The following is a 23,334-nucleotide window of genomic DNA, read 5'->3' on the forward strand; positions in this document are numbered from 1 at the left end:
GTGGGGGGGGGGGTGGGGGGGTGGGGTGGGTGTGTGTGAGAAAGAGAGAGGTAGGTGGTATTCAATCTGTTTTTCTGCAGGCAGAGTAGTTGCAAGGGCAAGTTTTTCCAGTTCAGCAAAGAATTTCTAGTCGAGTCCAGCAGTTACCACAGAAAGTCAGAAACCACACATTTACTAGCACAGAAACTCACATTTGATTAGTCTGCAGGATATTTATTTGTTATCTGTCTGTGCACAAACCCATTGTAATCTACCTGCCTTGAAAAGTAGCATTAGAGTACAACATGCATTAAACGTTCAGTTAAGAGGGAAGGTTAGCGCGGCACTCAGACACCGTCTACTCACACGACTTTCCCTGGCAGGTAGAGCAGCAGAGGGATCACCGGGGAGTCCACGTTGCCATAGATGATGAAGCCCATCTCCTGCAGACGCGCCCTGAAGTACCTGGTGTTCTCCCCGAGCTGCTGCACTCTCTGGCGCCCTGTGGGGTGGGACAGTGGGATAGTGGGGGTTAATGAGGTAGGAAATGGAGGCATTAACATACACCATCCCAACATGTTCAATAGGCCTCCTCTCCATGTGGCTGAGAGAGTGGAGGGACACGGCAAAGAGACGAAAACAGTAGCAGGTCTTATGATTCTGCAGACATGCGTTAACAGATAAAAGAAAAACTTTTCATTGTAGCTCTGCAGGGTGTTCAGAGAGGAGAGGAGAGGAGAGGAGAGGAGAGATGTTTGTGCTTATGTATGAGGTATTTTACAGTGCGGTGCACAGATTTACTGCATGTCGTTAAAAATGAAAGCAGTTATGAAACCGTTTGACTACCTAATGACACTTGTTTAGATTGAAAGAGGTCTTTGTTTAGACATTTTCCTTTTGAACACTTCCAGTAGCCCCCGTACAACTGGTTACCATAAAAGGAGTTTTTTTTTTTTGCCCCTGATGGACAAAGAGTCAGGTTGGAATTCGCCCCAGATCCTCCCTATACATTATTTATTGGGTGCTTATCTTTGAGGACATGCGAGAGGTGCCAAATGCCATAAAAGCACAAGGCCTTACACGTTGACTAAAGATGCTGTGCCCCCCAGCGATTGGTTTGCATTCAGCGGTTTCACAAGTTGACGGTACAAGCTTAGACTCTGAATAGAGTGCATGTGTGTCTTCATCCGAAATGTCTTCTTACATTTACATCAAAATATCTAGGCTGACCACACTGAAACCCTCAATGCTAAAATCATACCAACAAGTCGCTGTGTGTGGTGTTCCTAATTACAAATGTTAATTGCCGGCATTAATGAGAGCCAATATTCTCTCCTTAACCATCCATCATTTGTCACAGAACGCAAATCCCTTGTGCTTAGTGAAACAGTGAGGACACTGCCAAAGTCCGCAGAAAAAGTCGACCTCAAACATCCACGAGGCTGCGCTCGACGGCACCAAAGCCAGGGATTAAAACATATCCAGTGCGCCTTAAATCGTCTGTGTCAGCTTAAGCCTCCGGTGGCTTTAAAGTGGCCCACAGCGGAGTGATGCGTAGCTACCCCCACCATCTGGTCCGTAAACAACAACAACAAAACAGACAGTTTTGGGGGCTCCATAGAGACACAAAGCAGATGATACTCATTGCAATGTCTAACCTACAGGCTCACAGGGTAAAGACATTGCCACAGTAACATCTTACCACAGACACGTGTGTTGGAAATCCAAGCTGACAGGGACAAGGCAAGAACAGGCCTGTGATCGACATGAGACAACACTTAGCCTCCCTTTTGACCAAGTAACCATAATGGTCGGAAAGCAGCAGGATTGGGGACTAAGGGCTTATTCTCAGTTTGGACATGGGAGAACAGGAACAGAGGTGCTTCTCATGGCCGCATAAAATGTCCCTGGTGAAGCCCCTTTACTCAACATGGCAATGGTTATGAGTGATCAAACATAAACCATACAGTCGAAAAACATCTTTGTCCAGAATCGAAAGGGTGTCTGTGTGTGTTAATGGCCTACGGGGTCTTTTGTTTTCAATAACACGAGGATAGCAAATCCAGGAGGAGTGCAGGCAAACACAGGAAATGACATCACCCACCGCCTCTTAGTCAAATCATAGTCTCAGACCCCTTCAATGGCCCAGTCATTAAAGGCATTATCTGCACCATCACTTGATGGAGAACAGCTCCGTCGTTTTATCAACATCCCCCCTCGCTCTCCTTCCTGTATGACCTCTGCTCGGCATCCCTCCTAGTTTCGACCTCCCCGCTACTCAGGACCTGGGCCTGAGTCACCCTTGATTACAAAGTCAGCAACAGCAGCAGCTGGTTTTGTTTTGCCAGGAAAAAAAAAAAAAAAAAAACGACTGACGGGTGGACAAATGCGGTGCCATGCCAAAAAGCAACTCTTGGCTTGTAAATAGGATGCAATGGATTTCGCGTGGAGCCGTGCCACAGGGGTGAAACGGAATGCACAACGTGCCTTAGTATCACTTTCATTGCAGATAAATATAATCGAAGATAAATCAATTCCAGCGCTTGCGAGGGAGAGAGAGAGAGAGAAAAAAAAAAACGAATAACAAAAAAATGAAAATGTTCTTCTGACCTCCCGGGCTTCTTAATGATGTGAATCGCCAAGGGAACAGCTCGGAGTTCTGAGGCCTTGGCAACAGCCTGTCTTGGAAACAACAGCCTTTTTTTCTCTACTTTTTTGATTACCTGGGAAAAGATTGGCAGGTATTTCAAAGGGGTGTGTACAACACTTAACCCAAAACCCCTATCTCAGCAGAAACCGAGAGCACAAAACACTTTGCTCGCTGCCAAACATGTTAGCGTTGCATAAAGACCTCAGCAGGAAAACACAAAAGGAAAAAATGTATTGGGGTGTATCGTAGTGTGTGCCAAATGCAAGACAACTGTATCATGAGCAGGTGAGGTCTAAAAGAATAAAGAAAAAGCGGCCTACTCACTCGGTCTCATTTTGCAACGGTCTTTGTTTGTTTGCCAGGCGGTTCAATCCGATTTTCTTCGCAAAGGGCCAGCAAAGAAAGAGAGGGAGAAAGAAAAAACAGATCTCCTTGACTTGGACCGCATTTCCTTCTTTTGCTGGGGTGTGAACAGGCGAGGGGGCTTTTCTTTACGTTCAGGTGAAACTCTCTTCCTCTGAGGAATGACCTGGCCTCTTCAAACGATCCTTCACACATGTGCCTGTCACACCCGGGGCAAAAGCGTTGCACCCCATACAAAACAGAGACCCATCCATTTCTGGACGTGTCATGCATCGCCACTGCGGACTGCTGCATTTCTCCCTGCAGCAAGTGAGAGGTCAGGAGCAATCTCCATCAACAGCAGGCAGCTGTTTTGATGCTGGGTTACTTAAGTCCCCAAAGCATCTGGGCTTCTCCAGTACCATTGATCAGATCATTCAGAGGGTCTGATCAACATGGGCTAACTAGCGTACAGTCAGTCCCCGGCTACGCCTATGACTATCGCTCATGAACATTACAACATATTACCTCATCAAGTTCAACTTCAGTCATTCAGAAAGAGAACCGTAATATGAAACACAGATGACTGAAAAAAGAGCAAGAGAAAAAAAAACGTGTCACAGCTGAACTATGAGCTTATGTGAGTACACAGAGGAGAGGACACTGCTGAGCCATTTTATGAAACATTACGCTCACAGCATCTTCAGTTTGTTTGCTACAAGTGTGCACACAGTCAAGCTTGGCAGACTAACGACCGATCCAAGCCTGGTGTCACTTAGCTGTCCCTGGAATCAGTAATCACAGAGCCGACTGCTTCACGGACTGGTCAGGGACACATGCTCAAGTGTGTGCACAACAGTGAACTTCAGCACTTTTTCACGCTTGCTCAGTATAATCACAAATTGCTGAGATGACGTCAGCCACCTTGCACAGGACTGAGGATACAGTCGTTGAGGACAGCAACACAGTTGCACCATACATGGCAACACACACACACACACGTGTGGATCCAGAGTGAGTCATGGGTGCATGTAAACAGGCCTCCACTTCAAAGAGAAAAGCGGGAGAATAGAGGAGATACTGCCATAGGGCACCCTCTCCCTTTCAGCTGAACCTAAACTATGTATCTTTATTTTTGGCTCCGACAGAAACTTGGCCTGGGCCCCCGGCTTTGGAGTACAGTGATAGAGCGCGCACACACACACACACACACACACACACACACACACACACACACACACACACACACACACACACACACACACACACACACACACACACACACACACACACACACACACACACACACACACACACACACACACACACACACACACACACACACACACACACACCATGCTTTGGGGAGAAACGGAGCCAGACAAACGTGAGTTTTTGAAGGTGAGCCATGCTTATTAGTGCACTCTGGATTGTTCACCTCTCCAATGACACATGCTCCCCCGCTGGTGAAGCAACCTGTCATCTGTCAGCTTCCATCCAACTCTCTCTCTCTTTTTTTTTTCTTTCCGTATTACTACAACTCTCTCATAGACAGTATAACACTGTCGTGGAGTTCCAGACTCGCTCATTCCAGGAATATCTAACGATAACGCTGTCAAAGTCGTATCGGCTAGAATGTCACACCGCATACGTCAAATGTAAACAGCAGGGCTTACGGACCACCAGCCATCTGGTTCAGAACTTCATTACAAACACCTGCGGAAATGAATCCGTCTCTGACACGAGGCCCGTTTTAAGGTATGAGCCCGGCCGTTGCAGCACTCTCAATGCAATGATAGTTACAAAAAACTGACGTCTTGAGGGGAAGAGGGGAAGAGGGGAAAATGGGAGGGGGGGGGGGGGGGGCTCATCATAACCTGGTGAGCTGAATCACATGTATGGAGCTGTGCATCATATGGATTGGGTGGTGTGCGCTGAGATCTTCAGGGCATCTGGTCGTCAGACACATGTGTGGACGACGCTTCACGCGCTGGAGAGAGTGTGGCTCGGAACGGCCCGAGTGGACAGATGGGTGAGCGATGCTCTGCCTCAACGTCGTAAGTCATTACTGAAGTGACTGTTTTGAAACGCAGGTCTCTCACAGGGGCCCATGTGAAACTGATTTCCTCTGCGGCAATGGGGGTCACGTGTCCCAGTGTGTAAGTGTGTGTGTGTGTGTAACGCCTATAGTGTGTGTGTGTTTAGCATGTGTGTGTGTGTGCGCGCGTGTGTGTAACGTCTATAGTGTGTGTGTGTTCAGCGTGTGTGCGTGTGGTGTGTTTGAATGCGTGTGTGTGTGTGTTTAGTGTGTGTGTGTGTGTTTAATGTGTGTATGTGTTTGGGGGTGTATGAGGAGCGTTACGGTGGGGTGGGGGGTGTTGGTGGTGCTTGCACCACCTCTTTCCCAGGCGGAGCGCCGTAATCGTTAGCACATTTCCTGAGCAGCAGTGGGGGCTGGCCGGTCCCTATGGGACTCTACGGACCCCTGTGTGTGATCCCACCTCCGCACCCACTCGGCCCCAGAGACAAGCACCTCTGGCTGCCACTGGAGCTGCACCCTGGCTGCCGTCTGGAGGTGTATTTCTGCCTGCAGTCTGGTGCTGATCTGGTCTGATCTGATCTGAGCTTAATGCTGCTGGTGGTGGTGGTGGTGGTGGTTGGTTGGGGTGTGTGGGTCTGCAGGCCCACTAATGTGGTGCAGTTGCCTCTGAACGAGGGTTGGTTTTTCAAACGTGTGTGTCGTGTGTGATGTTGATGATGGTTCCACTCTGTAGAGGCCTTAATGATGTTAGTGTCGTGAAGAGAGGGGAAGCCTATCCGTCTGTAGTGGGGAAACCTTTCAAAGCGGCGCTCTCTCTAAATACGGTGCAATTAGTTGGCTTTAAGAGCGGAGTCCTCCATCCTGGGGAAAGGGTGTTGAGATTTGAACTCAACAGCCAATCAAACACACCCCTTCATTTAGTGCTCCTGAAGCAACGTTATTGATCTGCTGGAAAAGGGAATCGCTCAGTCTAAAAACACTACTGTGTTTGTTGCCCATTTACTGAGCCACACACACACACACACACACACACACACACACACACACACACACACATTTTTAAATGTGTATTAGAATATAAGTCTGGGCTGTAGTTTTACATGGACACAGTTTAAGCACAGGACACTTGAAGTAAAACATGCTCACCCTCTTTGGTGCCATCTGCTCCCGTGATGCACTTCATGGCTCTGATGATCTGCTCTGTGATTGGCGGGGACATGGCAGAGGCGTAGACAGCACTGTGGGAGTAGGTACGCAGGTAGTCCACCAGCTCCTGAGAGAGAGAGAGAGAGAGAGAGAGAGAGGTTCAACCATCATTTCCTTCACCCATGAAAGAATGACACGCCTCAAACAAAACCAAACATAATGCAAATATTCATGCAATACATTCACACATAAAATAAAGCATCATATGATAAAAAGCACTTGAGAGAGAGAGAGAGAAAGAGAGAGAAATAGGGGGGTGAGAAATAAGAGAGAGAAAGAGGGGAAAAGACGAAATGAGTGAGCGAGAGAGGGAAAGATGAGAAATAATAGAGAGAGAGGGGCGGGTGGGAAATAATAGAGAGAGAGGGGGGAGAGAAGACGAGATGAGAGAGTGAAAGGGAGAGCGAGACGTTGAGATGAGAGCGAGACTCTGAGTCTGAGGTATGAGAGGCTGGGGTAAACGGGTGCCGTCCCAGTCAGACATGTGCTTCACATTTGAGCGTCCCACTTCTGCTCTCATTGGGGCCGTCATTTTAGCGGTAACTTGAGCAACTATGTGTAAATACATACATTTGCTGTCGTTTATGTGGCTTGGGTTTCCACAAAGTACAGCAACGACTAATGAAACATGACTTTTTCGGTGTTGGAATGTCTTGGTAGGCATTTTCATGTCGCAGAAAAATCATATGTCTGGTAGGAATTCAATGTGCGTAAAATTACGAGAAAAATGTCAAGGATCTTTGCTGCGCCTTAACTGTGCTGCACTTATGTTGCAGTTAGAATAAACTGGATAAGATAATCGGATTTGTGTGATGCTCTGAAGCCCCGCTTCACTCATTTGCAGTTTCCATAAAGACCACTAGGGGGTAGTGCAACAACACAGTGGAAGTGCAGGGCACTATTGACAACGCTTCTTGCTGTAAACCAGAGAGATATTGAGGGTGGGTGGAATTGGGGGATATTATTGTGTGTATGGGAACCTCAATGCATGCACCTCAATCACTGCCCTCCAAACACAGCCCTTCTCCTGCTCCAGGAGGCTTGGTAGAGTGGAAATATGTGTGTGTGTGTGTGTGTGTGTGTGTTTGAGCGTGCTCGCCCTCCAAACACAGCCCTTCTCCTGCTCCGGGAGCCTGATTGGTGTGTGTGTGTGTGTGTGTGTGTGTGTGTGTGTGTGTGTGTGTGTGTGTGTGTGTGTGTGTGTGTGAGAGAGAGAGAGAGAGAGAGTGTGAGTGTGTGTGTGAGCATGCTCGCCCCTCCAAACACAGCCCTTCTCCTTTTGCACCAGGAGGACGGGTGGAGCCGGAGACGACTCGCTGACCGCCCCCCCGGTCTCCACTCACTGCCAACTGCGTCCAGAGGCCCACTGATGAGCTTCAGGAGGAAGAGTGAGGAACTGAGGGAGGTGCAGTCCTCCTCCTCCTCCTCCTCCGCCAGATGTGTGTGAAGTAGGAGGGGTGGGAGTGAGTGGGGTGAGGAAGGGGAGGGGGGGGGGGGGGCGGGGCTGCAGAACATCTGTTTCCATTTAGAGGGGCTGGAGATTTGCGGTGCTTTTGGGGCCGGTGAGCTTTTGGGGGAACGGAGGAGATAAGCCGGCTAAGGGAATGTGTCCGAAATCCTCCCCACATCTGTGACTTTTGGAACCAGCGTAGTCGGTGTGTGTATGTGAGCGTGTGTGTGTATCAGTATGTGTGTGTGTGTGTGTGTGTGTGAGTGTGTGTGTGTGTTTCCCCTTGCCACAATCTAATTTCAAACAAATATCCCTCTTCCTAAATATGTGCGGAGAGGGAGCCACTGTTGGAGGCCGTGGGCCCGCATTGGTCTCCGCTCGACACACCACTGAGCGACGGGATCAAACGCTGTGGTGACTCTTTACTGCAGCCAGGCCCGAGTTAAGGGCCAGATCATTAAGGTGCTCATTTCAGTGCTCTATTGCTGCTGAGGGAACATCTGCTGGGGCTGTTTGTGGGTCAACCTGAGTCTGCTTTAAAACGGGGGATTGAAGGGATTTCACTACGACAACAAATAAATCAAAAAAGCCTTTCATATTTCCAAAAAAAATGCGACCCCCACCCTGAAATTAAAAAAAAGACCAAAACACAAAACACCACCAGCCCCCTCTCTCTCTCTGCCAGGCTTTATGATGCCCAGCTGCCAGGGAGAAGTACCGCATGTTAATCATATTCCACTCATTATCATGCTTGTTAGGAAGCGTTCAGAAAAACACAAGGTGCAGTTTCAGCACTCGCCACAAGGAGGAGCTGGACCCCTGCCACCTCCGCTGCTTTATTAGAGCTGAGTGGCTCGACGAGGGGAATACGTGCCAACGCACACTCGGGGAGGGAAGAGTCTCTCTATCTCTCTCTCCCCTTCTATCTCTCTCTATCTCTCTCTATGTCTCTCCCCCTCTCTCTCTCCCTCCATCTCTCTCTCTCTGTCTCTCTATCCATCTCTCCCTCTGTCTCTCTCTCACTCACTCTCTGCAGCCCTAATTGAAACAACGTGGCGCCGTCGTTTGGCGCCCTCTTTCATAATCAACTGCCACGTCCGTGATGTGGTTATGTACACAAGTGCCATTTTTAATGGAGTAATAAGAAGTCGTGTACAAAGGCACCGAGACGCAGTGTGCGTGACATTTGCGGCACACATGAGGGGATGTGGGGGAGAAGAACAGAGAGACTGCGGAGAGAAGGGTGGGTGTGTGTGTGTGTGTATATATATATAAATGAGTGTATGTGTATGTGTTTACCTCACATATTTATGTGTATGTGTGCATACACATACACACAAGTCTGTGAGGTGTGTGTGTGTGTGTGTGTGTGTGTGTGTATATGAGTGTATGTGTGTGTATGTGTGTACCTCACAGATTTGTGTGTACACACACACACACACACACACACACACACACACACACACACACACACACAGAGTGTGTGAGGTGGTCTATTTTTTGTCAAGAGGGAATTGCATGTCAGTTTGATCAACAGGTTGCCGTAGTGTGACAGAAACATCTGATGGCGGCCAGACACGGAGGCTGTTTCTGGGTCTGATTTGACACATCTGACAGGGCGTCCATTACTCAAGTAGATGGCATCAGCCACAGGACAAGGAGTCACCCTGCTGATCTAAAATCCATGGAATAGTCCGCACAGATACAGTACATCCAAACACACACACACACACACACACACACACACACACACACACACACACACACACACACACACACACACACACATATAATGCCACAGGCATAAATCTCTGTGTGTGTGTGTGCCTGTGTGTGTGTACATGTGTGTTCTGTTTGTGTGTGAGTGTGTGCTCGTGATGTGCTTGTTGATGTTCAGAGAGCGATAAAGAGAGAGAGAGAGAGAGAGAGTGTGAGTGTGTGTGTGAGTAAAAGTGTGTGTGTGTGTGTGTGTACGGAGTTAGACTTATGGAGAACAGCTGAAGGAGAAGATCGTGCCCCTGTACCTTTTTGCCAGCAATATAGCCCCCGGCAGCCCCGAAGCTTTTGGTGAAGGTTCCCATGAGCACGTCCACATCTTGAGGGTCCACGCTGAAGTGTTCCACCACACCACGTCCCGAGGGCCCCACTGCACCTATGCTGTGGGCCTCGTCCAGATACAGGTAGGCCTTGTACTTCTTCTTCAGCGCAATGATCTCAGGCAGACGCACCAACGAGCCTTCCATACTGCAAACGGCAAGCACAGGACACACAGAGCAATGCCTTATGGTGAAACACAGAACCAATGCAGCAGAAGAATTGCAAACACACACACACACACTTTCTCTCTCTTTGTGTGTGCACATGTTTGTGTGTGTTTGTTTGTGTGTGAAAGGGAGATACAAACACATCTATTCATTAGAGGACACATGCCACAAATGTGTAGCAGTTCGGTTACGCAAGAACCTCACAAGAGCCCTTTCCACCCCCCAACACACACACACACACACACACACACCACCCCACCACCTCAAGAATCCATCTGACTCCCGTGCCTGCTTTCATCCCCCCCTTCCCCTCTTCTCTCCTTGGCTCCTCTTCATTCCTTCCGTCCACAGACGGTCCATGTAAGGGCATTCACAGGCAGACGTGCCGTGGGGAGGGGAGGGGAAGGGAGAGGAGAGGAGAGGAGAAGAGGGCAGTGCGGTGGGAAGGAGAGGAGGCAAGAGGAGGCAAGAGGAGAGGAGAGGAGAGGAGAGGAGGCAAGAGGAGAAGAGAGGAGAGGAGAGGAGGCAAGAGGAGAGGAGGGCAGTGTGGTAGGGAGAGGAGACAGCAGTGCGGTGGGGAGGCTTCACAGGCCGTGGCGCTCTGGCTCTCATCAGGCACCTTAAGGCCCCGGTACAGTTCACGCACCCGACTTGTCGTGCGACATGTTGACGTCACGGGGAACGTTGTAACCATGTATACTTGCGCGTGGTAGTCGCGACACAATTTGCAGTATTCTCCTGAACGGAGGCACGGTATCCATTGACGTTAATGGCAGTAGCAACTAGCTTCTTTGCTGATATTTCAGACTTAGCTTGCACAACTGAAGGATTAGCCTACCATCTCGTTTATGAGATGAGCTTGTGTAATCTCCCTAAATGGAAAGATATATATTTTTTTTTAGGTCTAGCAGATATCCTTTGGTTGAAAACAAATCTCTTCCTTACCTTTTGCTGGAATACTTATGTGCCTCGGTCCTAGTCATTTCCCCCTAATATCCTCCTGTTGCAACTCTCACTGGTAACTTCGTTAACTTATCCAACGTAGTTCACGACTGTAAACAAATCAGTCATCCAAACGGCAACTCTCGCTGCAGCCTAGCCAAGTTAACTTCCCACTTTTCAAACTTACTATTATTCAAACTTCATGACTACAGTCGTTTTAAAAATGAATGGGCTTATTTAAGATGTTGGATAGGCTATATGATAATGCCTGAATGTGGTTTATGTGGTTGATGACTGTATAAGGACACTGGCTCCGTGAGCTTGGCTTCAATCTCTTCCTAGTTGTCGTGCGAGGTTGGCGCGCGCGGCTGATAAAAAATGTTCGGTGTCCGACAGGTCGGCGCGCGGCTGAAATGTGGCTTGCGACACAGGAAATTACGTCATTTTGACGTCACATTGTCGCGCGACAGGTCGGGTGCGTCGAGTATACTTCTAGCATTAGCCGCCGCTCGCTCGCTCCAGCCAGACGACACCTCACACGCCTGGGCCGGAACGACTTCAAAGAGAGACCCCCCCTCCCCCCCCTCTCTCCTTCCCCATCCGCCTCGCAGCTGAAGTCCTCACTCTATCCCTCTCTTTCTTTCTCTCTCTCCCCTCCTCTCCCTCCTTCTCTCACCTACTCCCCCTCTCCTTTTCTCTCTTTATCACGGTGGGGTTTGATGTTTCAGCTGAAAGTGCAGGAAGCACAATTTTGCCCACTTGAGTGCCTCCAACACGTCTACCAACCCTCCCCCGGCCCCCCACCCCCTCACCCCCTCACACACACACCTATTCACCACCCTCCCACCACCACTCCATCCAATATACAAGGCAGCCGTTGGAGCAGAGTGCACAGAGGCAACAGGTGAGCTAGCTGCTAAGCGGCTGGGCTGAGTGCGTTTAAAAGCCCGTCGCACCACCGGAGAACCCACCGCTGCTCAGGAGCAGGGCTGCCATAAGAGTGGCTGGTGAGTGCTTCCTCTCAGTTAAAAGGCTCAGCCCTGGAGCTGACCAGGGGAGCAGCCTGCTAGCTGACCGAGGCACAGGGCACTGACAGAGACCGAAAAAAAGCCCTTACTTACTTACTTACTGTGGATGGGGAGAGAAGAAACAGATTATAGGAGCATGAGAGAAAGATGAAAAAACAAGAGGGAGGTGGAGAGAAAGAGAAAAATGGGAGATTGAGAGACAGAGAGGGAGGGAGAAAGAAAAGAGAGAGAGACAGAGAGAGAGAGAGAGAGAGAGAGAGAGAGAGAGAGAGAGAGAGAGGGAGGGAGAGAGCTGGCTGAGGATGCAGAGCCTTAGTTGGAGGTGCAGCAGAATCAATCTCCCCAGTTCCATTTGGCCTTCATTTGAAGCTAATGAGCAGATGGAGGGTCAGAGAGACACTGGATTGCTCTGTTCTGGGAGCTGCAGACACACACACGCACACACACAGACACACACACCACACACACACCATGTGCGCGCACACACACACACACACACACACACACCATGTGCGCGCGCGCACACACACACACACACACACACACACACACACACACACACTTTCTTCACTGCTGTAATCAAAAGGCAGAAGTTGCTGGAACACATACTCACTTTGCATTCTAACAGTGTTCTCCCCCTCACTCTTTTTCTCAATCTGACACTGTCCCTCTTGCTCTGTCTCTCTGCCTCTAAACCACAAACTCCCACTCTCTTTCTCTCTCTCTCTCTTTCTCCAACCCACCCACACACCACCTCTTTCTCAGTTCATCTCTTTCCATTTCACACCTCACCACTGCACCAGTGCAAAGGGACAGTTCTGGAAACCTCAATTCACTAACGGTAATGTTGTCCCAGCAAAGAAGTGGCGCCAACTTAAGCAACAATTACACCAAAACAAAAGCTTCCACCCTTGCAAACAGCATGTGTATACAGTGCCTATAGAAAGTCATCATACCCTTTTGAAATAGTTACTTTTTTTGTCTTACAGCCTGAAATCAAAACCCATTTAAAAAAAAATCTTTTCCAGTTTTATTGACAAATTTAGCTGTACAACATCAAAATGATGAAAAAAAAGTCAACAGTTCTGAAAATTGATAAAAAATTAAAAACTAGAATAGCAGGGTTGGAAAAGTCATCATACCCCTGACTTAATACTTTGTAAAGCTTCCTTTTGCTTTCATTACAGCCATCAATCTGTTTGGATATGTCTCTATTATAGCTTTGCACACCTAGATAGGGGAATATTTTTCGTGCAGAAATGTTGAAATTTAGTCAAATTCTGTAGGGAATGGCGATGGACTGCTCTCTTCAAGTCAATCAAACAGATTTTCTATAGGATTTTAGTCAGGGCTCTGATTTTGCCACTCAAGGATATTCACCATCCTATCCTTAAGCCACTGCCTTGTTCTTTTGGCACTATGTTTAGGATTCATGTCGTGTTGGAAGGCGAATGACCTCCCCATCCTCAGCTGTCTAGGAGAGGGACGCAGGTTTTCCTCAAGAATGTGGGTGTACTTGGCAGCATCCATTTTCCCTTCTATCTTGACCAATTGCCCAGTCCCCGCTGAAGAGAAACATCCCCAAAACATAATGTTGTCCCCACCATGCGTCACAATAGGTATGGTGTGTTTTGGGTGTGTTTGGGTGTGTACACTGTGTTTGGTTAGCGCCTGGAGCTCAGTCCAAAAACTTCAATCTTAGTCTCCAAAAAGTTCGATCTTAGTCTCATCTGACCATAAAAGCTTTTTCCACATGGTAGCAGAATATTCCAGATGTGTTTTTGCACTGAACTCCAAGCGCAATGTTTGGCGAAAACCAACACAGTACACCACCCAAAACACACCATACCTAGTGTGAAGCATGGTGGGGGCAACATTATGTTGTGGGGATGTTTCTCTTCAGCGGGGACTGGGCAATTGGTCAGGATAAAAGGGAAAATGGATGCTGCCAAGTACATCCACATTCTTAAGGAAAACCTGCGTCCCTCTCCTAGACAGCTGAAGATGGGCAGGTCATTTGCCTTCCAACACGACAATGATCCAAAACACACTGCCAAAAGAACAAAGCAGTGGCTTAAGGATAGGATGGTGAATATCCTTGAGTGGCAAAGTCAGAGCCCTGACTTAAATCCTATAGAAAATCTGTGGATTGACTTGAAGAGAGCAGTCCATCGCCATTCCCTACAGAATTTGACTACATTTTAGCATTTCTGCACGACAAATATTCCCCTATCTAGGTGTGCAAAGCTATAATAGAGACATATCCAAACAGATTGATGGCTGCAATGAAAGCAAAAGGAAGCTTTACAAAGTATTAAGTCAGGGGTATGATGACTTTTCCAACCCTGTTGTTCCAGTTTTTAATTTTTTATTAATTTTCAGAACTGTTGACTTTTTTTTCATTATTTTGATGTTGTACAGCTAAATTTGTAAATAAAACTGGAAAAGATTTTTTTTAAAATGTGTTTTGATTTCAGGCTGTAAGACAAAAAAAGTAACTATTTCAAAAGGGTATGATGACTTTCTATAGGCACTGTATGTGCACGTGTGTGTGTGTGTGTGTGTTTGTGTGTATGTGCACGTAATTGCATGTGTGCGTGCGAGTGTCTGAATGCATTTGTGTGTGTGTGTGGGTGTGGGTATGTGCTTATGTGCATGCGTGTATGTGTATGTGTGTGCATCTGCATATGTGCGTGAGTGTTTCCATGCGTTTGTGTGTGTGTGTGAGTGAGTGAAAGTGCATGCATGTGTTTGTGTGTGCATGAACATGTCTGAACATGTGCATGGTTGTGAGTGTGTGCGCGTGTGTGTGTGTGTGTGTGTGTGTGTGTGTGTTTATGTGTGCATGTGTGTGTGCATGTGTGTGTGTGTGCGCGCATGTGTGTGTGCATGTGTGTGCATGTATGTGTGTGTGTGTGTGTGTGTGTGTGTGTGTGTGTGTGTGTGCATATGTGCGTGTGTGTGTGTGTGTGCATATGTGCGTGCGTGTGTGCGTGCGCGCGTGTGTGTGCATGGTCGTGTGTGTGCCTGAAGCAGCAGCAGTGGCTAACCTGTAGATGCCCTCCACCAGGATAAGGATCTTCTTCCAGGGCCGGTGTGTGCGTGGCTGCCCAGAGCTCACCGCCTCCCTCAGCAGCTTCTCCAGGCTCTGCATATCTGGCAGCAGCACAGGGGAGACCAACATATGTTAACATGCCTCACATTATCATATCATCTATACCATAATTCAACGACCACATACCATGCCATGAGTTAGGATGTGGTCTTTATACAGGATTGTATCTTGTAGCATGGGCACACAAACACACACACACACACACACAGAGTTGTAGATCTTACATCAGGTTACACACTCACACACAGTTATCGTATGTGCATGAGAACGCACACACACTCAAAGACAGAGAGCACTACAACATGTCAACACTTAAAGCATAATTTTCCGGGATATAAAACGTCTCTCTTGTGTGCTGATCTGATTGTGCTTCAATACCTCCTGTGCACAGCACGCTACCTGAATGCTGGCTGTCAGTGACTCACTGGGGCACCTGCCACATAGACCACAAACAGGAAGTAGCCCGATTCCAGCTAGCAGCACCTCTGTTGACAGAAACCACTGCGCTGTTGCACAGACCAGAGTGGTTTCCACGTCAGTGCATGATAACAGTGAGCGGTCACACCAATTACCCCACCCAGTCCATTATGCCAAGAGTTGTTTTTCTTGCACCTTTGTCACATGGTTTAAGACCACAGGGACACAAGGTGTGAGCCTTTTATCTGCTGGGCTGCAAGGGACTACAAGAGTGAGTATTCTGAGAGCCAGGGATGCACCAGCTTGAGAGTTATGTCGCTTAGGATGCTTTTGAGGAGCATTCTAGAGTTGTTTTGGTCAGTCAGACCTTCATCAGAGTGTACCATTAGAATCAGAATTAGAGATGATTCTGATTCTGATTCTAATGGTACACCGAAATGTCAGTTTATCAATAAACCAGCTGTACCGCTGAGTAAAATGTGCTGTGCTTTTTTCTTTCTTTCCGGTTACTCTGAAGTTGTCCTTGCTACAGGCTCTTCTCTGCCTATGGTTATAACAGTTCATAGTGGGGCAGAGAAACTGTCACTGCGTTAATGGAGCATTCGATTTCTAGCACATTATCCAGCATTTTCTCAGCTTTTTCCCAGCAGTCCTCGCTGTGATAAGAGTGATATTTGTTGTTAGAATTGCTCTTAAAAGCTTAAATGTTGTAAGTCGCTTTGGTTAAAAAGCGTCAGCCAAATGTAATGCAATGTAAAGACACTACAGGTTGTGCAAGTCATCTTCTTAGCCCAAACTGTGCAGTAGAGGGCAGAGTTGTACCACAGCACTCTTAGCATTTCTTACCAGCTTGAGATTGCAAACACAATAAATTCACATGTGCTTAGTACACAAGCCTTTCGGATACACGCATTTATGAAGTGATGCTGCACGTGTTTAAGGATAACACGCCACCCATTTGCAACATGGTTTGCAAGGTTTTTATGCATGTGATTTGTAAGTAAATGACCTGTTAAACCACCAAGTGCAGAACGTGATGGCCGTTTCATGCAAATGGTTTTTATGGATGTGTAGTTTTATTAGAACTCATTCACATGCAGTAACAGTAAAGCAATACTCCTGGACGCCTGACTCCTGGAAATGCGTTTCGAGGGAGAAGATGTGGAGGAGAGGTACTGGTTTTGCCACACCTTCATATAAAACCAGTTCAGTTACTTTACCGCCCCCCCCCCCCTAACATTTCAAAGCCTGTTACCACACAAGATACAGGTCTGGCAAACTCAATGTTCAGTGGCACTTTAAGAGAACGGGTAAGACAAAGACACATAGAGAACGGGTAAAGATGCCTTTCAAGGTCGCACTTGAATGCATTGCGGCCTAGAGGCACACTTCAATTAAGTGAAGATATTGTGGCAAACGTAGCACATGGCTGTATTCAAGACCAATTATATAACCACATATAAAATAAAAATCTAAATATCTTTGTTGTTCAGAAAAACAACTTCTCCATTTGTATTGAACTTTGCCTGACTGACTGATCCACAAAAGTGAAAACTCCAAGGTTCTCCTTTAGTTTCAACAATCTTTCACAATCAACTTCATCTTGTGACTATTGGACAATCAAGGCGTGTGCGGTATTTGTCTGTTCTGTCTTATGATGTTTATTTACTCATTTGAGGTGATATAGTCATGATGACTGAGCATTATTATATGATTCTTAAACAGGGTTGATGAAAACAAAAGTGTATAACAAACTTCCTTCAGACCTGCTGGTACATCTTGTTGAAGGACTGAATTATTGATATAATAGGGGAAATATCTGATCATCATCATTATACTTCATTAAGACAAAATAAATAAATAAATAAACAAATAAATCACACACCTCCAAAATTCCTAGTGCAAAATAATAAGTAATTTGTCTTCATTAAGGGAGACAATCAAATTGAGTCTGCAGAGTTTCTGAGCACTCTATCAAGGGCTAAAACAGGAAATGGTACAGCATGTTTACCTTACAAAATCTCACTCAAGCAAAAAAGCCACCTCGAAATGCTTAATCAAATACAAACTTTTATGCTAGCGTCAACTCCTCTTCACTCTTAAGTGACTGAGTTATGAGTCCGTATTTACATATTTAACCGACTAACCAACATTAAGCACATATTTGAATTATTAATGCTGAACTAAAAGCGAAATGGCCTACATTCTAATGACAGCGATCAAAATTTAATGACCTCTCTGCCTTTTCATTCAACCATGACGCCACAGGTATTGATTTTTTACAAAGGTGGGAGGCATTTGTTCTGTCAGTCGTAAACTAACTCAACAAAATGGGTGCAGTTCTGGGTGCCGGTGACTCAGAGATGCTGATTGTCACGGCAACACAGCACAGTCTTGGACGTGCGTGGGTGTAGTTTTCCCTTCTGCAGTAGTCTTGGGCGTGTGTGTGTGTGTGTGTGTGTATGTGTGTATACAGAGAGAGAGAGAGAGAGAGAGAGAGAGAGAGAGAGAGAGACAGACAGACAGAAAGAGAGAGAGATAAAGAGAGAGGGAAAGAGAGAGAGAGTGTACAGGTGAGGTGCACGTACGTTTCCAGGTCAAATGGTAATGCCTCAGCCCTGCAAATCTCTGGGGCCCATACTTGAGGCCCGCTGTGGCGACCCCTCGACTAAACCTGCTTGTACCTGTCAGCTCGGATCTGAGCCTCCCCGTTTCACGCATCACATCAGCTCATTTGTTCAGCCTTCAGACCATGGATAGATAAAAGAGCCATCTCATATCTGGGCACTGGCCTTTTCTTGTGTATGTTGTCTTACGCAATCACAACAGCGGTCTCCTCATGCACCATTTAAGCAGAATGCCATAGAAAACAGACTGTTAATAGTCAACTTAACTGACTGCATTAGATCCATGCAATTTTGTATTGTATACAGCAAATATGACACCTATTTCATGACAAAAGCCTAACATACACAATTCTAGAATATTACCTTGAATTCTACAAGGTGTTTGAATTCTGCATGGCTACAATTAACATCTACATGCATGACACAACCCTCTGAGAACGCATCCCTGAATGTGTTCTGAAAGTAGGCTAGCAGACGACAGCAAATGGGCACATGTTACCAGCCTGCCCGTTGAAGACGAGGGGCTTCGAGTCCCCTGCTCTATAATTTGCTTGATGGATAACGAGAGGCAGACCGCTGGGGTGCTAACGGAGCACCACATGTCCAGAGATGACAGTAAGTGCTCACGACCTCCACTGATCATCCATATGGAAGAAATAACATGTCATGCAGTCTGTGTGACTTATGCGTTATTGTCGTGGCACATTTATTACATACAGGTGTTCTGGAAATGCCGAATGCATAAAATAATTCACACAGATGACAAAACGTTGACATCTCCCTGACATATCGGAGACAGCCCCTAATCATGGATGACACATGAAAAGGAGGTCAGAATTTACTATACACTTGCATCTCATCCTGAAATGTGTCTGCCAGCCAAGCAGTATCAAAAGACCACCACAAAACAAGCCTATTTTGTATTGAACCTTATAATATACAATGGCATTTGGTCCAGTGGAGGCATATACTTAGCAGCGATACTTATCCGCAATAATAAATCTAAAAAGGGAGGTCTGGTGAAATGTCAGTTGTTATACATATTTAGCCTTGTAAGGACTTCAAGGCTTCAGGCTAGCTGACTAGGAAAGGCTTGTGTGGATAAACAGCTTGCCCATATGTCTACAACTCCATACTTACGACTAAAATACTTCTGTGTTTTTGTTTTGCTTTGAATTCACCCAAATATTTCACAGAGAAGGGAAACATTATTAAATTCTTTGTTATTATCTGAGTATTTGTGTTGTGACTGAGCACACAAGATAATAACACAAATGCCTGAGGATCCTGGGCTGACATTCTCTGTCTGTAGTCCTCCTATGTCTGATCTCCACTGTTCACCAATGTGTCTGTTTAGTGTGGGTGCACCCACCCAAGAGGAGGGGGAGGTGCCCTTGATCTAGAGCGCCGCTCTCTGATCATTGGCTCAGATCAATAAAAGCCACTCCAGCGACGCCACTGAACTGACGGCATTAGCTCCATAACCAGTTAGTATTCAGACTGGAGTGTGGCTTTTGTGTCCTTCGGGTCCTCCATTGCTATCAAGGACATTCCTGATAGCCTCCTACACGAGGCGCCGCAACCTCCATCAAGGTTTTGTGGGATGGGGCACAGAGTTTTATAGAGATTTGTGTCTGTATGCAGACTCAATCTCAGTGTCAGTGCTTTCCTCCATGAGGATGCAATGCAGAGTGTTTGTCTGTGCGTGTTTATGGTACAATTGCCTTGTTGTCGGGGACATTCTGGCGCTTCAGCGGTCCAGTTATCTGTGCTTAGGGCATGCAGGCGTATCTTACAAGCTGGCTGATACCCACATCCACTCGCTTGCTTGTTTTCTCTCATAACAATGGCAGAAGTGCTGTTTGTCAGAAATGTTATTTTAATCTATTCAAGGCTGGTTCATGGTCACTGTAATTCTCTCTATCTGCTGTCAAGTAAGCCCGTGCCGATGTTGTTAAGCATTTTTCAGATGTGCCTCAGTCACCATAAATGAAAAGGAATGGCTGTATCTCATTTCGCCTTGTCGGATCCGGACCAACGAACAGCACCTCTGAGATAGCTATTAAGAGCCTCCCTGGATGTCCATCAGCAGTGCGGTGATGGCCAACGAGTGACTGACTGAACCACATAATGGTGATGATGATGATGATGATGATGATGATGATGTAAATGTGGACATGAGCATATGTCGCCACTATCTGCCATGACTGGGTCGCTTTTAGTGTACATCAGTGTAGCTACAATTCAGTGAATTAGTTTACTTAGTATCTCTAAGTGGAGAAGTGGAATGGACTAACGTTACTTGCGTAATGAATCATCCAGAGCCACAACACGTGTTGCCAAAGGCAGAGATCATTAACTGCTTTCAGTGGTCATTGTCAAGAATTGCGAAACATTGTTAAGATTGCGAAACATTGTGATGGCCCATTCAATTCGATGGGACTTTCTGCTGTATTCTGACGAGTCATATAAAACATAAAATCATGTCTCTTCATAACATCATGTCATCATAACATCATGGTTTCCAAATTAAAAGTTCCATGTTCTACAAGATAAAACTGAAAAAGAAAAACAATCCACCCTTTGAAGGATTGAACCTTCAAAGCATATTCACCCTAAAATCGAGTTGAGGGAGTCAACAAATAGTCAACAATAGGCTTAGTTGTCAAAATAAACTGGAATGAATCTCTGTGTGTCATCCACACAACCACTTAGAATGTCATCACCTTCTGTTTATCAAACATCTGGAATTGGATATGTGCCACTGCAAGTGCGTCATTTGGAACAAGAATGCAGCAAGAATGGATGCTGCAAGGGAAGAATGCCAGCCACTGACAATAACACCATCCACCATACCAACACTGGGTGCTATTTCAAGTATTTCACCCTTGAGCAGCGGTTGTACTTACTGTTGTGCTTGAACACTCGGATCGTCGCTGCAGACAACCTGGCTCCCAACACAAGAGACGCATGGTTGAGTTCGTCACTCAAGATAAGGCAACCCTGTGAAGACAAACCAGAGTGAATACAATACTCACACACACACACACACACACACACACACACACACACACACACACACACACACACACACACACACACACACACACACACACACACACACACACACACACACACACACACACACACACACACACACACACACACACACACACACACACACACACACACAGTACAGTGTTGAGAACAGATAGGGCTGCAGGGATAGGCAATGCAGTCCACACGGACTGAATAATCATGAGTGCTTTCTCTGGCTAAAAAAGGAAACGCAGCGAGTGGAGAACAGGTGTTTCTCCGCGAGATGCTGCCTGCTCTGGTGTGGCGTGTTCGTCGCTTGCTCTGGTGTGGTTGCTCCCCAAAACTCTCCCCACATCCCCTCCACGTCCCCGCCCCTCAGCCAGCGTTTGTCTTGTGTGGCCTTACGGAGCTGGCGGGGGCCACGCTGATGAGTGTGTCTCAGTGGCCAGACTTCTGAAGCCCGGCCCCGGGTACGCTTGGCCTGTCCCAACAATAACAGCAGCTGTCACACTCAATCTGCCCCCGTGCAGTGGCTCTTCAGATGGCCTCCTGCCCCGGCCATCGCCTCCAGGGCTGGGTGGGGGTGGTGGTGGTGGGGGTTGGGGCGGGGGGTGGGCTGGTCCGAGGGCATCCATGAGTCTGGGGTAAACGTCCTCCTTCGGATGATGCACCCCTCGTTTCTCCACCACTTAAACTGCACTGCCTTAGGCAACCCTTGCTCGATCCGCTCCTCTCCTCTCCACCACCCCCCTCTGTCTCATCAAATCGGCTAGCGAGCTACTCCGAGGCACCAGTGCCCTGTTCGGTGGGTCTGTGCGCCAACAGTAGCGGGTTCTCCGTAAACACATGCCATGAACTGATCCCCCACCCCCACCCCCGCCATCACCACCACCCCGTAGTCATCTGCTGTCTACACCACTGACTCCAGCCCTTTAGCTACTGCTTGCTTTAATTAGGGATTGTAATGAATGTGTCTTTGTTTATTTCCCTTTTTAAGGGATGTTTTGGAGCTTCTGTTCTCCACCGAGGCCCTCGGAGAAGGGAAGAGGGAGCATCGCTACGCACAATTAACAAGCTGCTTTGCAAGAGCTGTGTGTGTGTGTGTGTGTGTGTGTGTGTGTGTGTGTGTGTGTGTGTGACTAAACTGCAGCATAACAACAGCAGCAGCAGCAGCAGAGCTTCTAATAGTAAGAGCTGAAAAGAGGAATGTAGTCAGAACAACACACCTTGCCCACAAGCGCAGGTATGTTCATGGAGTTTGTGGCAAAGCCCATTCCAAAGGTCAGGGAAGACTCCACCCCTAGGAATTCGGCCACGAGCTGCTCTAGCTCCTCATGTATACTCAGGTTACCTGCACAAATGAGGGAGAGACACAGAGAGACAGAGAGACAGAGAGAGAGAGAGACAGAGACAGAGAGACAGAGAGACAGAGAGAGAGAGAGAGAGAGAGAGAGAAGAAAAAGAACAAGTCAGGGCAGGATCAGATAAGGACACTATGAATGGAACTCAGGTGAGAACAAACTATGACAGCAATGCCTACACTTCTGCTTCTCTTTTAAGTCACAACTCTTGTTTGACAGCATGTCAAGGAGCGTGTCACCCTGTTACCTTCTAGGGCTGTACGAGTTTGTTTGTTTGTTTGTTTGTTTGTTTATTTGCCTGTTTAACACTTCCGTCTGGAAGTCAAGCCCTGATGTAAGGGTCAGCAGCTGCACCCTCACCATCTTCTCTGACGTTTCATGCTTGATCTCTCATGACCAGACATTCTACCCGAATGACAAGCACCGTTCTGCTACATTCACAGCTAATCTCTGTCATTGTTCCAAGTCAGCATTCATAGAATATTTTCTTAAAGAGCATCATTGCACAATAATGCATTTACTTGGCATTAACCTTTAAAAGGTTTTTTTTTTTTTTTTAGAACAGTGTTTCCCATCCTTTTTTCCTTGAAGGCCCCCTTGCCTGTGTCGAAGACAAGCCAGGGCCCCCTTCCCGAACTCCTACCCGTTCTATATACACAGTCTATGGGCGACCCCTATTGGGGTCCCCGGACCCCAGGTTGGAAATCACTGCTTTAGAACGTTGATTTTCCAACATTCCACTTCAAAGGTCAATGCACAAGTCAGCCTACTATGTATCTTTTCCTTTGCCCACCTGTGCCCATCTATTCCTTATCACCACAGGGCAGCACTGAACAGCCCAGTTGGTGAAGCACACACACATGAAATATTAAA

General features: G+C 47.0%; 1 protein-coding gene across 3 annotated transcripts in view; it reads right to left on the minus strand.

The window, feature by feature from the left end:
• The window catches only part of sptlc3 (serine palmitoyltransferase, long chain base subunit 3), a 36,726-nt gene that overhangs the window by 4,554 nt on the left and 8,838 nt on the right, over window positions 1-23,334 (minus strand). For all 3 annotated transcript variants that reach the window (XM_062519619.1, XM_062519621.1, XM_062519618.1), the window contains 6 exons: window positions 22,327-22,451; window positions 20,971-21,064; window positions 14,953-15,058; window positions 9,693-9,912; window positions 6,159-6,285; window positions 346-481 (listed from right to left, as the gene is read on the minus strand). In XM_062519619.1, coding sequence (XP_062375603.1) covers window positions 346-481; window positions 6,159-6,285; window positions 9,693-9,912; window positions 14,953-15,058; window positions 20,971-21,064; window positions 22,327-22,451 — 808 coding nt within the window. The remainder of the gene's footprint in view (window positions 1-345; window positions 482-6,158; window positions 6,286-9,692; window positions 9,913-14,952; window positions 15,059-20,970; window positions 21,065-22,326; window positions 22,452-23,334) is intronic.

This window comes from Sardina pilchardus, chromosome 18 (assembly GCF_963854185.1).
Source record: "Sardina pilchardus chromosome 18, fSarPil1.1, whole genome shotgun sequence".
NCBI classification, from domain to species: Eukaryota; Metazoa; Chordata; class Actinopteri; order Clupeiformes; family Clupeidae; genus Sardina; species Sardina pilchardus.